An 18,911-nucleotide genomic window follows, 5' to 3' on the forward strand; every position below is an offset into this window, starting at 1 on the left:
AGTACTTTAAATTATATACAGTGACATAACCTTAAACCTATCAATGATAATTAGTTTATGGGTAAAGTTGTGTAATTGGGGGGCTAAATAAGCTTTAAAATTTGGCATAATATATAAAGTTTAATTAAGAAAAAAAATATTATGTGCACACTGCACAGCTGTTTTGATTTAAGGGGTACCAGGGTTTTTTTTATAAAAGCTTTTGACACCAATTTTGTTGACATCGCGCGCGATAAACTGAAGTCCACGCGGACGAAGTCGCGGGCAACAGCTAGTTGTATAATATATTGAGGTTATAAGTTATAACTTATCCTTTCGTATGTTGAAATGACATTAGCCACTTTGCTGTGTCTGTGGTACCGGGAGCCGGTATGGTCAACAGACAGCCCTAGACTTTCACTGTTACTGGATTTTTTCCGTATCTAGTACGAATCAAGTCAATTCAAGTTATAAATCTTATTGTAAATTGAATAATCTTTATTCACTTTCAACCATTTCTATATAAATACTCAATTATAGCTAACATAGAACTTTCAACATAAAGTACTGTGATATTAGATAAGTTTCGGTTATAATTTTAATTACAACAACATTTGGAAGTAATCAATATATTTTATTTACAACTTATCACATTAGGTTTAAAATACAACTCAAAATTCAAGTGCCACCATACATATTTTTTACACAAAACATGATCATAAATCACATGATCATAAAACAAAGAACTGCCACAGCAATATGGCGCAGTTTTGAATGACTCGTGTTTAAATTTTTTTCACTAAAGCTGCGCGAGTTTTGGCGTCACTAGTCGGCCTGTTTCTTCTTTATGCATTTGTAACGTGTTAGAAAGGATAGGGTGATATACAATTTAAACAATGACGTTATTTAGAGCGCGAAAAACATAAAACTGTTACCCATACCGGGTCCCGGTATGTCAACGTAACGGGCGAATATGTGTTTATACCGGGAGCCGGTATTTCAACATACTAGAAGTTAATAGTTAAACATTTTAAGGAGAAATTTATTTTCTTCATTATAGAGTGTTTAAATAAAAGCTTTTTCTCAAAAAGTTTTTTGTTTATAATTTACTAGCTGTTGCCCGCGACTTCGTCCGCGTGGACTTCAGTTTATAGCGCGCGATGTCAACAAAATTGGTGTCAAAAGCTTTTATAAAAAAACCCTGGTACCCCTTAAATCAATACAACTGTGCAGTGTGCAAACAATAAGTACTTCATTTTTGTATGTTAAACTTTATATATTATGCCAAATTTTAAAGCTTATTTAGCCCCCCAATTACACAACTTTACCCATAAACTATTTATCATTGATAGGTTTAGCCCCAATTTCACCAACGTCTGTTAGTGTTAACAGCTTGTTAAAATATCCTGTCTTCTCTTTCATTCATATGAAAAGCGAAACAGCTAACGTGATACTAATTCGAGCATTAACTTTAACAGTCGTTGGTGAAATTTGGTCTTAAGGTTACGTCACTGCCTGCACAGATAAAGTACTGAGTTATTTAATACCGTAGAATAGATATAACAATCGAAAAAAATCGAGACTTAAATGTAAGATGATACCACCTCTTATAGAAAGACTTTTGAGCAAGCGTCAGCGCCATGTAGAAGACGCACGGCGCCATATGAACGCCATTATGAATTTTTTGAACAAATTTACGACCCTTACAACCCTTTTTTCCAGTAATAAAAGTAGCCTGTGTCCTTTCTCAGGCTAGACTATCAGTATACAAAATTTCATTACAATCGGTTCGGTAGTTTTGGCGTTTGGCGTGAAAGCGAGACTGACAGACAGACAGACAGAGATACTTTCGCATTCATAATATTAGTACAGATTATGTGCACACTGCACAGCTGTTTTTGGGTATTTTGATTAATTAAGGGCCGCGCTACACCGGAATGGCAGCGGCGAGGCGAGCACTTTCAGCGCTGCCATTCCGGTGTAGCGCGCTGCGCGGCCCTAAGAGGGGTACCACTTACCAGGGTTTTAAAAAGTTTTTAAATTTGACACAAATTTTGTTGACACCGCGCACTATAAACTAAAGTCCACGCGGACGAAGTCGCGGGCAACAGCTAGTTATGAATAAAAACAATAATATATAATAAAGTAGGTATGATTAGTTCTGTTATAATGAAGTAAAAAATAAAGCGCCATCTGTTTTCATATATTAGAATTAAAATGTAAAAATATTTTCTGGATGGAATATAGGCCAACACAACACACTCGAACTCCTTAGAAATGCAGTAGGAGTTCTATAAGATCAGATAGATTGATTATTATTATAGCAAGTGATAATATTATTAAACATAATATTCTAACGTATTAAAAACTATAAACAAAAACATAATAACTAATAAGTATGATTAGTTCTATGTTACAACGAAGTAAAAAAAAAGCGCCATCTGTTGAATCGTATTAGAACTAAAATGTTCATTGCATCGCGTCGATATATTTCTGGATTTTTTATAATATTATACATAAAATATATTTAAGATTTTTGAAATATTATTTTAATACACATCCAAGACCCAGGAACATTGAAAACTTTTTGTTCCGCCTGCGGGACTCGAACCCAGGACCCCCGGGATGAGCGCTGGCCACGCGCAATGCGAAGTAATTTTCATCGATATTTTCACGGAAATAAGATATTTTCCCACATCAAAATGTAGCCTATGTCCTTTCTCAGACTCTAGAATAACTGTGTACAAAATTTCATTGCAATCGGTTCAGTAGTTTTGGCGTGAAAGCGAGACAGACAGACAGACAGACAGACAGACAGACAGACAGACAGAGATACTTTCGCATTTATAATATTAGTATAGATTTTTAACTCGAATTGGCGCAAGTGAGCCTAAAACGTTATATTATATTTATATTATTCGATACAGGCTACAGTTAATTAATCACTTTTATCGCTGAAGTTTTACAGATTAGTTAACATAATATCTACCTATTATAATCTGTCTCCTGTCTAGACGGCGAACGCAGACCGCGTCTTTGTGGCGGAAGCAAACAAGTTTGTAAAAGTTTACACAACTGTGGCGATGTCGAACTGAAGGGTGCTGATTTTGGAAGTCTGTGTTATAATATGCAAGTATAATATTTATTTATTTATTTATTTATATCAGGCTACATAGGCCCATACAATATATACCTTAATGACTAACATACATATAAATTATATACACTTAATAACTACACTTTATCACGATGTTATCGGAGACGTGACGCGCGCTTCATTCCGGAGTCTCCCCCGGAACCTTCGGTAAACCACATCAGTCGGCCAGAATTCCTCCGCTTCGAAGATCGACAGAAGATGCGTCGGCACTCTCACCACAAAGGAACTGAAGTGGACCTTGTGGCGAGACTGCAGACGTTCGACCCTCAAGTGGAGGGATGTCTTCTTACTGATGTAGCTCACGACGTGATATCACAATATATTATAATATGTTCTCGTGTAGCGCTCAAAAGACTGATGATATAATATGAGGAATTAATCAGACTAATGGTCGGGGTAGACCGTAAGTAAAAAAAAGAACAAAATGAATCAAATGAATATTTTCGAAGATATTACAGATTTAATAATTGCGGGATGTAAATTTTGCGGCGGTACCGACCACGTACCGACCAATGCGGGCCACGGGTAGTAATGAATATAATTAATAAAATCGCCCAAGTGCGAGTTGGACGTACGCACGAAGGGTTCCGTACCGTCATAGAGCGAAAATAAGGAAAAAATATTTATTAATGTTGATAAAGTTATAGATGTACTTTGCATCTACCTCATCTCGTCTCTACATCACCCAAAGGTTGGCTGGAAGAAAATGCCTAAAGGCATTAAGCCCGCCTCTGTACCTTGATGTGTGCAAAAAGTATAATAAAAAAAAATGTTTTTTTATGGCAGCCCCCCTTAATTATTTATTTTAATTTTATTATTTAATATTAAATTACACATATAATTGAGGATTTTGTGAAAATTTCAAGTGTCGACAGTGTGTTAACAAAAATATGTGATAATACTGTAAGGTGTGTACGTGTTCCTTGTAGAGACTTCACTGTGAAAGTAGCAGCGCTGAAACATCAAAATTTTTCGCAATGTCCAAACTAACAGCCAATGCCTCTCCCTTCGACTCAATTGCCTGAGCCCAACGATGAGTCAGGTATGCCAAGAGATCACAAGCCAAGCGACCCTTACGGAACCCGTATTGTTTGTCGCTTAGCAATCCCTGGCCGTCCAAGTATCGAAGAAGCTGGCTATTTATAATGGATTCCATTATCTTCGAGAAGAGAGAGGTTATAGCGATTGGTCTGTAGTTGGAAGGATTTGAGCGGTCACCTTTTTTGGGGATCGGGTGCACCAAGGCTGTCTTCCAGCAAGCCGGGACAATGCCAGTAGAATAGGGGAGCCGAAAAAGACGCGTCAAGACCGGGGCCAACTCTGGAGCACACTTTTTCAACACAATAGGCGGGATTCCTTCAGGCCCACTCGACTTTTGGATATCAAGGGAACAGAGGGCTTTTCGCACTGAGCGCTGATGAAACCGAATATCCGACATGATGCTCGTGCATCGCGGTATGGTCGGCGGTTTCTGCCCCCCGTCATCCAGGGTCTTGCTTGCCCATAAGATCGGCTTTGTCCTTTGCGTCCTGGGCCAACGATCCATTTCCTACGTGTAGGGATGGTAGGGTTGGCTTGCAGAAATTTCCTTCAATAGCTTTGGCCAGAGACCAGAATGCACGGGTTCCCGAGGGGAGGCACTTAAGTCTCTTCCCAATTCTATTGACGTGCTGTTGCTTTGCCCGAGTAATATCTTTCTTGAGGGACCTAGAGGCAAGGTTGTACTCCTTTTTAAATGTGCTGGTATTTAAATCCCGAGCAGACACTGCGTTGGCCCAGGATTGGTAAGCCTCCTGCTTCCGGCGAGAAGCTTTTTTGGGGGATGAACCAAACCAGGGACGAAATCTGCCGCCAGTTGTCACTACAGAGGTCGGAATGAAAAGCTCCATTCCCTGCATCACCACATCGGCAACAGAGTTGGCAGTGTTGTCGGGATCATCCGGCGAGAAGCACACGTGCCCCCAAGGATAGGATGCAAAAAAACGACCGCATCCCATCCCAGTCTGACGACTTGTAGTGCCACACACGACGGTATTTAACAGCGCGCTGTCTTAACACCGTCGTAAGTGGCACAGAACTCCTAACAAGGCAATGATCCGATGAACCAAGTGGTGCGGTTACAGATATTTGGTAGCCGTCAGGATTTGAAGTCAGTAGGAGGTCCAACAAGGAAGGATTCTGACCATCCACATCTGGGATTCGCGTAGGCGTAGTAACCAGTTGTGTCAAGTCGTTCGCAAGGGCAAAGTTGCAGACAGATCTCCCCGCATGATCAGTTTTACTGGAATTGAGCCAGTCGGCGTGGTGGGCATTGAAGTCGCCAAGTATTATGATCTCGGCGGATGGGATCTGCTGCTGCACAAAATGTGTATATTATGTATAGTATAATAATATTACAATAATATGTATAGTATAAAAGTATTAAATATATTTCCGTTGTCTGGTACCTGTAACACAAGTCTTTCAGGTACGCAAGCACGGGGCCGGACTGACGTCGTGTAAAGCGTCCATAGATTATTATATAATTATTATACTTTAAGACTTACATTGAATTGACCTAATCCGACTAATTGACGCAGGTCCGTCAACTGCCTATGAATATAAATTTCTTCGATGGTATTTAGCGCATAAATCGGACTTACCTTGCTAAAATATCCAACTATATGGCATCCCTCCTCGTCCGCGCACGTCATGACATAGAAGAGGAACGGCTCGACGTCGTAGTACAGCGTCTTGTGGTCGAGGAAGAACTTGGCGAGCAGGCACAGCTGTTGGCAGTACTGCTTGTGCTTCCGCCCGTCCACCTGCCACACGCTCAGGTTGTCCTTCCTGTACACCTGGCAACGATGTTGAGTTTAGTAATACGAGAATAGGTAACAATCATATAGTTAATATACTTAGCGGAATAGAGAAACAAAGGCCTGAGCCAGAGAGATGTCACTATCAGTAACACTGCGTGGTGAAAAGAGACGTGTGATACATGACAGCAGCACTCTTTTTTTGACGTCCAGTCGGCACGTGCCGCACGTTGACAATTTAATCTCATAGAAATCATGTTCAATCATGCTTGTGTAAGTGTATACTTACACATATTTTTACACACAGATGAAACCAATTTCGGTTTGACAGCTCGAGATTGTTGCTCTTTTCCGCTAGGTATATTAACTTAATGGTGACAAAGCAGATTTAACATTATTCATTTGCGCAGCAAAGTGTACATTATCGGGCTAGCCAAACCTCGTATTTACATTTTATTAAGTACGGTATCAAATAATTCTACAAACAGTATTTACATCCTAAAATCGAAATACATTTTAAACAAATCATGTTACTTAGAATTTATAACAGTTACTGAAATGCATTTTAAAAAGCTTTTGAGTTTTGAAATACTTTTGTCCAACGACAATAATAATTGTAATTACGGATTATGGACACATTGTTGACAAAATCGCGTTTCTATCAGGTGCCTTACTCCCGAAACTGATATCGATTTCAACGGTTTTTTGACATTTTTTAGACATTTTTTAGATGGATAAAGTGTCAAAAAACCGTTGAAATAGCAAATCGAAATCGATATCTGTTTCGGGAGTAAGGCACCAGACTAGCGTACGTGTTGATTTGGTTGGTCTGTAATCTATATAAAGATGTAGTTGGTCCATTTAAAAATGTAGATGCTGTCAAATCTCTACTATGACGGGATCAAACTGTGTGAGTTATCTCGACAAGGATTCAGCATTATTTAAAACTCAGCGTATGTTTAGTGCTGTCTAAGCACATTACGAGTACGGCGACTGGTGCCACGTGCGCAGACCTATCTGTCTACAAATCAAAGAAATTGATTTGTAGACAGATAGCGGACCTGCATAATTTGATCGGGTTGCCTCAATGCAATATTAGTTATGATCTGTATTAGCTGAGTTTCACATAACGCAACCAAAATAGGTCCGCCATATGCCTCTCTGAGAGGTCTCACCTCGTTGCCGGGCGGGTGGTGCCACAGGCATTTGGCGCGGCCTCCATCATGTGACAATATTGCGCAATAAAACTGCTGGTCTAGGGGCCCGCTTAAACACTGTCCTCACCTCGTCGCCGGGCGGGTGGCGCCACAGGCACTTGGCGCGGTGTCGGGCCGCGCCGGCGCCGCAGCGGTGGTGCGCCAGGCAGAACTCGCACACGTAGAGGCGCGGCACGCGGCCCGCGGCGCCCGGGTACGGCGACTGGTACCACGCCTCCATCATGTGACGACCCATCACCACGTACCGGTGGATGTACCTGAAAGTATAAACATTTGATTTTGGAACGAAGTTCTAAGGAACGCAAGGCGCGATAAGTCGCGCGTTGCGAAAGGGGACTAGATGAAAAAAATTGTAACGACACTTTTTAGTACCTGCGGAGTAGGGGCAGAGGGCGTTGATGTGGCGATGACGTCAACTGGCGGGACATTTAAAATTCTACCATTCCTCTATGGCGGGAAATTTGATTTTTTTAGCTGGGTGGGGTGGCGGTACTCTTCATTATTTTATTTTTTTAAACTTCGTTCCATTCGGGTGTCCCTTGACACCTCTCATTTTTTTTTAATCGAGTATAGTGGACTGTTTTCCACAGTGTAGCTACACCGTCGTATGGTCTTCCGCGTAGTATACCCGCCGAAGTGTCCACCACCGATTTTCCAGTAAACGAAAAATCACAGTCTCTGGTACCTAGTATACAGCATGACTGGTGACTGGTGAGACATGTTCAATACTTAAGGAGAGTACTCGGTACTCGATTCTCATTATAATTATGCAATAAAATTAGGTACTTAATTTTTGACTAAATTTCCCTTTAAATAAATGAATCATGGACATAAGTAAATTACCATGCTTGCGCCCCGCGCCGCGCGCCGCGCACTACCCATCCCGCGCGCGGTGGCCATGCGTTGGAAAAATATTTATTTAACTTTAAGCTACATATACTCAGTGATCAATATTATTTTTTAATATATATTTTTTTCATTTCATATAATAGCCAAATATCAAGTACTCGACTGTTGAACATATTGTCTCACCAGTCATGTTGTATATTGCAAATCGTGCGGTAGAAGCCATGTCTCCTGAAGGGCAATTACATCTGCTTCTTTACTCTTTAGTCTTTACATAATCCTACTAGGGTTTGTAAGACGTCTCGCGCGATTGAAATCTGTCAAATCCGCACAAATTTAGAAATGCATCTACGCGTCGCGTTGCGCTCTGAATTAACCCTTACACACTCGACTGATCTGACAATATTTTTGCAATGGGCATTGTCCAAAAAAAAATCACATGTACTTTTTATATATTTTTTCGTTAAAATAGGGTATTTTAAGAATATAAATTAAATAATTTTGAAATTCATAGGCTAGTTTTTTCTCAATAAATTTTTAAAGTTTCGCTCTGACGTCATCATCGGCGGCCAATAATTGACCTCTGCAGTATGTTTTTTCCTTTCAATCTTATTTATAATGGCTGGTTCGTCAAATGCAAGTTCTCATTATGTGAAAGCTGATACGAGAAGCTTACCAAAAGTTCGAAACGTAATGTTGGTCGAATTTATTGCTAATTTAACGCCATTGAAGGTCAAACAAAGGTTAAACATATTTGTTCAAAAATATAAGTAATTAATGGGTATTTTTTTCATTTATATACAGAAAAACGATCACTGACCTTATTCCTCGAAATGTTTTTGTAATGAGCAAAATTAAAAAAAATGGTCAATCCCCATTAAAACTTATGAATTTAATTATAAACTTTATAAATTTGTTTCAATGCTCAGCGCGACGAGCGGTTATTGTTATTGTTATATTTCAAGCGGTGAAATTTCCAAATTATGAATCAGGGCCCACATTTTATTGATTTGCTATATATGGCGGGCTTGATATAACCCAAGTCTCTCTTTTCACCTCAAATATTTGCACAAAACAATCAACATACAACATTACTCTAATTCGGCATGACCCTTTTCTGACACATTGTGGCGGTACCCAGAATTAGCTTTACAATCCTGCATCGCGCTATCGAAGTCTCGGAGCAACCGCAAGATTGTTATAAAACGTCTGAAATGACGTCAGTGTTCTTCGGCCTGACCGAGCATGCTATCTCGCTCGGTCGGAAGATGTTCCTTTGTTGTCGCCACGCACATCGTTAAAACATTAATAATGACAATTAATAGCTTACCTAGTACACTTATCGTTGGCTATATCGCCCAACTCCTCCTCAATCTTCACGGCGGCCAAAGCCTGTGCGTCTCGGAACAGTCGCAGGTCGTAGTCGGGAGCAAAACCCTCGAGCACCGGTTCCCTCTCCTCCCCGTGCTCATCGTTAGATGGCATCGAACGTAACTCCTGGCTACCCTTCCATTTAGATCGCATGTCCTGAAGAAAGCATTTTTTTATTTGTTTTTAATAGACATATTGTGACAAACAGTATGTCGGAGCGGAAAGCGGGCAGCTCAAGAACGACATCAGAATGGGTTTTCCATTATGAGATAACTAATAAATACTAGATCATCACTTTGTAGGCGTTGGGTAAAACGTTCGAGTTGCAAAGACTAATCATAATCGTTTAAACTCATCAATACTCAATTAAATAAAGTAATGGTTTTACGCGTTCCTATACAACTAAAATTAAATTATATTTAGAACGGATAACGAGTCCGCGGGTCGCGCTCTCTCCTCGGCTCGGGATCATCTGCCCGTAGCACGTCCACCCCTAACACCGTCACACGGCACACCAGTCAATGTTCAATGTAAACATTTTTAACAATAGGACTCTTGTTAGCCGACCCACGGCCACGTTCGGCAACCCACCAAGTGGCGTCACCTCCGTTCACAGAATCGATGGCGGTACACCTTTGCTTGAGCATAGCATAAACAAACTCTCAATTATATTAAGATTTAAGAGTAATGAGCCGCTCGCTAGGAATTAGCGGCGACTTTACCTTCGCGCCGACATATATATACAATTGGAATCTCAGAATCGGCTCCAACGATTTTCATGAAATTTAGTATATAGGGGGTTTCGGGGGCGATAAATCGATCTAGCTAGGAATCATTTTCAGAAAATGTCATTTTATTCGTGTTTTATCGATAATCAATAAACTGAAAAATATGACTCTTCCTGACATCTATTGGCGAATAATAATACTATTTTGTGAGCAACTAATTGTTTTAACGACCAGCAGATGGCGTTATTAAGTAACACGAAGTCAATGAGTGTTTGCTATACCGAGCAAAGCTCGGTCATCCAGGTACTTGTAAATTAATAAGACTGTTCACACGTACCACATTTTGCTGTCGTTATCGACCGCGTGTGTGATACCGATCACATCGCAAACACAACGTTGCGCCGATGCAACGACAGTGCGCGCACGCTGCCCGCGCTCTCGCAAGGAAGCAATAATAAAGTTTCCTCCAAAGAGAATATAATCACTATGGTTTCCTCTTAGAATTTCATGACTTTCGTCAACACGTGTTTCCGTTATAAAGGCCGGAGCCGAACTATGTCTCCACACGACGTAATCACATCGAAGCTACAAGCAACAACGCAACCACTTCGACATTTTGTCGGTACCACAACGCAACTACAAAAAGCTGCAGCGACGCTATTCACACGTAACAACTACTTGACGGCATTTTGTCGTTGCGACGTGGTGTGGTTGTGGTACGTGTCACGTGTGGGTTGGCCCTAACATGTTATACAAACCATTCAATTTCACAAAATAAGAGTGATATTTCAATGTCACGTAATGAAATAAATGATCGAAATAATAAAAATCTTGCGTCACGACTCACGAGGCCGACACGAGTTTCGAAGTTTCACCTCTGAGTTCTGACACGTGCACGTCCATGTACACGCTTTTATTAGCTTGTGCTGTATTTATGTAACGGGATCTTTGAGCACGATTTTTACTTTTGCATACGTATTACGAGCCAATGACAAGTTAAAATTTTTGAAAAAAAATATTAAAAAATCATGTTTTAAGGGTTCCATACCCAAAGGGTAAAAACGGGACCCTATTACTAAGACTTCGTTGTCTGTCCGTCTGTCCGTCTGTCTGTCTGGCGGTCTGTCTATCTGTCTGTCTGTCTCCAGGCTGTAACTCAAGAACGGTAATAGCTAGAGAGTTGAAATTTTCACAGATTATGTATATCTGTTATTGTAATTTTTTTGGCCTTCTTTGCTCGTAATCAATAATGGCAACTGCTAGGAACTTGAAATTTTCACAGCATCCTTAATTATATTTGTACTTTAATAAATATAACAATAATATTTAAATAATATAAAAATAAGAAAAAAACGGCCAACGGTCTATTTTGTCTACAAAAGACATAAAAATAAGCTGGGTAAATAAAATAAAATATAATTATAAAATATTAAAAAACGGCCAAGTGCGAGGCGGACTAGCGCACGAAGGGTTCCGTACCGTTATAGAGCAAAAACAGACCGGAAATTGCGTTTTTTGTATGGGAGCCCTCTTAAAATTTTATTTTAATTAAATATTATTATTAATTATTAAAGTACACATATATTTAAGGCCTTTGTGAAAATTTCAAGTGCCTACCTTTTGCCATGCCATGCCCAAAAAGGGCCAAAAAAATCACGTTTGTTGTATGGGAGCCCGCCCCCTTAAATAATATTAATATTATTTTGTTTTTAGTAGGTATTTGTTGTTATAGCTGCAACAGATATACACAATCTGAGAAAATTTCAGAAATCTAGCTATAGCGGTTTTTCAGATCGCAATGAAGTAAGAATAATTATGTAAGTATAAGTACTTAAAAGAAATAAAAACCGGCCAAGTGCGAGTCGGACTCGCGCACCGAGCCGACAGCTTAAAGGTATTATAGACCTGAGTATTTGGTATGAATTTCAATTTAATACCTCTACGCGTTTATGAGGAAATGGGTAGTAAGTTTAAAATTATTTAAAAAAAATATATTATGTGATGTAACTAAAAATTTATGGTTTTCGTAATTTTTCCTTTATCTATGCTATAAGACGTTGCTTCGTACCAAATTTCAAGATTCTGAGTTCACGGGAAGCACCCTGTAGGTTTTGATTCCCTTGCAAGTGTCGAAAATTTGCGGCATAAACGGCTGTATCTTTTGATTGCGTTGGCTTAGAAGTTTGATTTTTTCACAGCTTCAAGGGACAGTAGACCTGAGTAATTGATATAAATTTCAGCTTCATACCTCCACGCGTTCCTGAGAAAAAGGGTCTTGACAGACGGACGGACGGACAGACGGACAACAAAGTGATCCTATAAGGGTTCCGTTTTTTCCTTTTGAGGTACGGAACCCTAAAAATGATAATAATAGTTATAAAAACGAAATAAATATACATATTACATTTACGATGCAAATTTTTACCCCCAAAAACATCCCCAAATTAGTCCCCCAAAAACTTACCGTTTTTATTTTTTCCCACTAAATTTAGTAGGAAATGCCCAGTTGGCAACACTGCCCGCGCTCCCCGCAAACTGAATTCGGTCGGTATAATGCGTGTGAGCCGGCAGACAACTCATTTTACGTCGCCGTGTGAATCAAACAGGACTTTTGTATGAAACTGAATGCACAGAAATTCTGCGACTCACAATTACGCTCTTTTGGCTTCGCCCTTAGAGAGATCCTCTGGCGCTGCGACGCACCACGCCACAGTCACGTGATATATCGGCGCTCAATGTGCTCTCACTCACCTTAACTTTCAGCTGGTACGCCCTCTGCTCTATAGTGGGCATGGCTCGCGGTCTCTGCTGTATCGCCGCGAGCGCCCGGCGTCGCGTCGCCGCGGCCGCCGCGCGCTCCTCCGCCGCTGCGACGCACCACGCTGCGGTTACGTTGTGGTACATCGGACACGCGTCCCATGTGAAATGCTTCGCCGCTTTGCCACCTGAAAATAAGTAATAATAATTTGATATTTTTTTTGTAGTTTTAATTTGAGATTATAGCAATATTTTTATTCTGAGAGGAAAAAATATTTCAACTACACTATCAATATTAACTTGGATTAATATATCGACGGTCCCTACGTATAAAGCGACATGTCAAAAGTAGTGGTTTTCAGGAGAGCGTTTTTAAGATTCAGACTGTTACTGTAGATTACCACTAAACATAAACATAGTTATTTTTATTGATCTGTAAAGCTTAATATAGGCCGTTTGTCATTATATAACACAATTTCAAATATTTACAATATTTTGCCAAAATTGCAAGGTGACCGTTTTTACGGTAACAATTCAAGACTGCCCATATCGGTTAAGTCGTACATGTCCGTTTTTACTTTGGAAGAATTAAAATATTATATTAGGTCCTAAATTCATTAAGCACTATATAAAATGGTTCGTATTGTCATAATTTATACGTTTATCATGTATAAGTAATACAAATTCTGCCTCTTCAGTAAGAAAAACTAAAAAACACAGACATATCTTTTTATACGCTGCTAATTTAAGAAGTTTTTTCTATGTTATAATGAACGAATAAAAGGACATGTCATCAATAACTATAGGTCTATAATGAAAAATTCTAATAAAATGTGATTATTTGATATGTTAAACTGTTTAATTTTCCAAAGTCTACAAATTTAAGTATAAATATATTAACTAATTCTGTTTTCACTAAACAAAAGCATCATAATGTTGAAGATGAAGATGATGAGAATGATGAACTGATTTTATTTACAAAATGCATCGGTGCTATGATTTAGATTTTTTATATAATATTTTTGCAAATTTGTCTATGATACCTAGTGTAAAAAAAAATAACATATTTACATGATGAAGATAACAAATGCCCAGATCATTTTTCCTTTCTTCAGCCTTTTTCTTCTTCTTGGTCTTTTCGTATACTTGAGCAAGGTCAATACCTTTTCCAATTTTGAGACCTAGGTGACCAATATTGACGACCTCAGACTTTTATTGTATCTTAATATGAATAAATTCTTTGAGGCTTCATTATAACTTCTACGGTGGACAAGTCTGGACGGTAAAATATAATTTTGAGTCTATTATTATATTCAGCTTTTTCTTGAGAATTTATGAAGGTCGTAATTTTCAGCATTACTATTGAATACAGAGCTGCAGCATGATGCATCTTACATGTTCCTCGCAGGAACAAAATAGTATTTCAATCCCAATTTGCGACTACCAAATTGACAGAACACCTTATCTTATTAAGCTGAAGAGTTTGTTTGTTTCTAATCTCAGGAACTGCTGGTCCGATTTAGAAAATTCTTTTAGTGTTTGATAGCTCATTTATCGAGAAAGGTTATAGGCTATAAATTATTACGTTAAGATAAATAGGAGCAAGGAAACAGGAAAATGGAAAAAACGGGAAAGATTATTTGAAAGGGCTTCTTTTCCCGTCGTTAGTCCATCTATCGAGCAAATAATTAGTGTTCTTTATAGTTTTTAATTAATGTTACATTATTTATTAACTGTGTTATATAAAATACATAGCAGTTCATTAAATACATAGCCAATTTAACGCCTTTAGTTCGCAAAACAAATATGCAGTCGAAACTTATACTCAATGTTCTTGCAAAGCCGCAAACATAAAAATATTTTATTTTCTTTATTTAAATAAAATAATATAATAGTATATTTTCAAGCATTTAGGTTTCCGTGCTCAATAATTGAAAACAGAAACCTATCAGACTTCGCTTTCTATATGTCGTCCGCCCGTCTATCACCAAGCTTCATCTCAAGAACCGCAATAGTAGAAATTTACACAAATTACGTTTTTTTGTTGGCGCTATAAGAAATTAATTAAAATAAAAATAAAATTTATTGATTATTGTGGACCTCAAACAACAGACGCGATTTTTTTGCTCTATATCCATAACAGTAAGGCACTGATGGTTGTTCATGATGAAAAGAAGCCTCAGCCTCCGTTGCAGAAATTATTTCACATCGCTGATTATTTATAACACTTAAATACTCATATTGGTTTGAATTTGATTGAATGTGTGACACTAGACCCAATAAAAACGAACAAAAATCTGATAATAGCTGAACGTAAATGATAACAAGTCTAAAAATAATTCGCTACCTTAGAGGTAGAAACGGACATGTACGACATGACGCGGGACAGCGCGTAATTTTCAACGCGGTACAAGACGGTAAGTATAGATGTCCACATTTACCACACTAAAATCTAATACAACCTCCGACTAGTCGTCATTTACGTCTTTTTATCTTTGGAATTACTTGTGATAGAAAAATAATAATAATGTAGGAATATGCGTCTCATTATATGGAAGGGCATGATGCAATAAAAAAATTGCTATTTTGGACATGACCTTTTATACGTAGGGACCGTCGATATCTAAGTTATAAAGTTAATGAACAGAATTTACAATATTTACAATTTATATAATATATAATAGGACATGATTTACATAGCATTACTTTACCTAAATGTCCCGTAGAATCGCAGTCTCTGACGGGACACCGCTTCTCCAATAGTCCTGAAGGTGTGAGCGGCGCGGCGGGAGACCGAGCAATGGCGGCTCGGGCTTTCGCCAGTCTCTTGTCGTCTTTACTGTAATAACAACATACAAGAGCATTTTCAAAGCCTTCCAAAATTCAATTGCAAGCATGCGCTAAAAAATAATATGGATGGACAGTGAATTTTTTCCCATAATCAATCAATCACAAAATAAGTAATTATGAAACTATTTTATTAGTTCTATCCTATGAATAATAAAAACTAAGGAAACATAACTCCCATACTATTACCGTTTTAAATTTGGTTCCTTTCGAACCGTCATGTAACGTCAGGCTTAATACCACTCAAGGCCACCTAAATATTGCAAATGTATTGAAAAGTGTACCTAGGGTACACTTTTTTGACAAGTATTGTGGTGCATGTTTTTTGACGGAGTTACTTTTCCTTAGTTTTTATTATTCGTAGCCCGTAGGTTCCATCCCACTTCCTTCTATGTCACTTCCACTATCATAGTAAACATACAATGCAATTCAAAACAATTTATTTGGGCACATAAAGATACTGAGAACTGACCATAAAGTTAATATACCTAGCGAAATAGAGCAACAATCTTGAGCTGTCAAACAAAACCCAAATTGGTTTACATCTGTGTGAAAAATATGTGTACGTATACACTTACACAAGCATGATTGAACATGAATTCTATGAGATTTAATCGTCAACGTGCGGCACGTGCCGACTGGACGTCAAAAAAAGAGTGCTGCTGTCATGTATCACACGTCTCTTTTTACCACGCACTGTTACTGATAGTGACATCTCGCTTGCTCAGGCCTTTGTTTCTCTATTCCACTAGGTATATTAACTTTATGGAACTGACCTTATTTCATTTACTTTTTCTTCTGGCTCTGAATCTGTGTCTGTGTTGTTAGTTTTCGTAGCATTGACTATACGAGAGACTCGAGCAGACAATGATCTTGTCAACTTGCGGGTCATTGTACCGGTAACTGAGTCTCCGGAATCTCCACTCTTGCCTGTTACTTCTTGCTGGAATTACATCATTATGGATTTGGTATCATTGAAAGTTATTTTTAAATAACTTTTAATGATAAAAAAAAACACTTTTAATCCTGTTTAAAAACAGGATTGAAAGTGTTTTTTCTTTATTCTACAATATTATGTAACTTATTAAACACAATCATTAATCTCTAAAAATATACCTCAGTCAAGGTTAGAAGTGTTTTAATTGAGTTCAATTGTAATAAGTGTACACCTAAATATAATTTTAATAATAAAGAATAAGAGCAGAAGGAAACAGAAAAAGGCTTCGGCTAAATGTATGCGTCAATAACGTGGGACGGGAGCATCTGCAATGCGAACCTGGTGTGCACACCAGCCCCCATAGACAAATGTATGGATTTGACATTAGTATTCGCGATATATACCATATAGCGAAGCAATGACTTATGTCAAATCGCATACATTTTGTAGTGCTAGCGTTAGCATTAGCGTTAGCATTAGCATTAGCGCTTTGCCACTTGTCTACAGGCCTTGTGCGACTATGGTGCGAAACCGTAGATTATTCCCGCTCTGCCGATGCGAACATCCCGCTTCGCAGTCACTTTGGTTGTGTAGGTTTGGCAGAAGCTTAATTAGGTACTAAGTTTACAAATACATATTTTTAAAACAAATAGTAATTAAACTATACCTTAGTTTTAACTGGCGGTGGCTTAGACTTGCCCGTTTTCAGGTCCTCTTTCTTGATAGTTGGTTCGCTATCACTTTCAGAAGACACAGATTCAACAGAGGACTGACTTGATGTACATGATGATGCGCTTTTACCATCGCTAGATTTTTTCGGAGGTGGACCATTTGACCTGCTGGACCTCTTCTTAGCTGCAGACTCTTTTGAGTTAGAATCATCATTGATCACCATGGGAGAGGAAGTTCCAGCTTTCTCTTCACTTGATTTCTGAGATTTCTTATCGCTACTAGGAGAACCTTTTGGAGTATCCTTATTTTTGCTGTCTTTACTATCTGCATCTGACTCTGAACTATTGTCAGGAGAGAAAATGCTCTTCTTTTTGGAAGCATTGCTCTCAGCCTTCAAAGCCTTTGGTATAGTCTTGGAAATTGCCTTAGATTTTCCACCAGGTACTGCTCTAGGGTTTACCTTACCTCTTGCCAACACTGATGCAGCATTTTTTGGTTTTGTAGAGCACCTACGCCTCGGTTGTATTGGTTTTGGTGTACTAACTTTTGGGACTTCATCCTCACTAGACGATGTAGCTTTAGGTTTTGAATTACGTCTCGGTTTCGGTTCCTCCTTCTTTTTAGGTTCATCTTCTTGTTTGGGTGACTTTGGAAGAGTCGCAACGGCGGGAGTTTCAGATGCGGACGACTCAGAGTCTGAACTGCTTGAAGCAGATCCAGAGCTTGTAGTGGAACTTTCACTGCTACTAGAGTCTGACGTAGATCCAGAACTGCTGTCAGTACTGCTGTTGCTGGCCTAATCATATGACAACATGAAAATTATCAGTTTCTAAATAGACTAATACTAATCTGTGTCATTTAATACAAATTTTATAACAAGGTACAATCGTTCAACATTAAAGCAACTGTAAGCGGCAAAATATGAACAATAACAGGTTATAAATTGGGAAACAAAATTAGGTTTACTCTGGGTTTACTTACGTCCAGATTAGTCATTTTTGGACTACTTTTACAAACTAATTTGTAAAAAATAAGGTTGCACCTTCTAGACCATTGGTATCAGACAAGCTCTCATTATTTATTTAATCTGATATTAATTAAAAGTAATACAAAAAGCTCAAAACATTTCGTCTATATGTACATTTAGAAAAATACAAATCGAACTTGTCAAAATGAAAATTGTCATAAATCGAGAATCAGTGTTGCCAGATGGTCTCGGCGCTGTACCCCTGAACTAATTTGAAAAAGAAATCCCCTAGATTACTTTTTCTTTAATATTTAATAAAAATATATTACTAAACTTTATTACAGCTCAACAAGGCTTTATATGAACGTGGCGAGAAAAGGAACTAACGCTTCTATCATACAAAAACGTCATTTTTGACAGTTCTCCTTTACCAGCAGCGCCCATTGACATCATTGACATTCATTTATAGCCTAGTCGAACTGTATTCATATTTTCAACATCTCGAATCTCGACCTCGAAAATGTGGCGCTCAAGTAATTTAAAGATGGTAAAAAAATATTAGGAACGTGATATTTGGCAAAAAACCTGTATTTGACGTGTATTTTGAATTTCCCCTAAAAAATCCCCTAAATATT

At 38.4% G+C, this 18,911-nt stretch overlaps 1 protein-coding gene across 1 annotated transcript in view; it reads right to left on the reverse strand.

The window, feature by feature from the left end:
• Positions 1-18,451, reverse strand: part of LOC121739673 (histone acetyltransferase KAT7) — a 34,696-nt gene extending 16,245 nt beyond the window's left edge. The window contains exons 1-8 of the mRNA XM_042132194.1: positions 18,291-18,451; positions 17,305-18,105; positions 16,477-16,643; positions 15,565-15,692; positions 12,848-13,041; positions 9,328-9,524; positions 7,219-7,408; positions 5,779-5,973 (exon numbers count right to left, since the gene is read on the reverse strand). Of these exons, the coding sequence (XP_041988128.1) occupies positions 5,779-5,973; positions 7,219-7,408; positions 9,328-9,524; positions 12,848-13,041; positions 15,565-15,692; positions 16,477-16,643; positions 17,305-18,105; positions 18,291-18,305 (1,887 nt within the window). The 5' untranslated portion in view covers positions 18,306-18,451. The remainder of the gene's footprint in view (positions 1-5,778; positions 5,974-7,218; positions 7,409-9,327; positions 9,525-12,847; positions 13,042-15,564; positions 15,693-16,476; positions 16,644-17,304; positions 18,106-18,290) is intronic.
• Between the last annotated feature and the right edge of the window lie 460 nt (positions 18,452-18,911).

This window comes from Aricia agestis, chromosome 2 (genome assembly GCF_905147365.1).
Source record: "Aricia agestis chromosome 2, ilAriAges1.1, whole genome shotgun sequence".
NCBI lineage: Eukaryota > Metazoa > Arthropoda > Insecta > Lepidoptera > Lycaenidae > Aricia > Aricia agestis.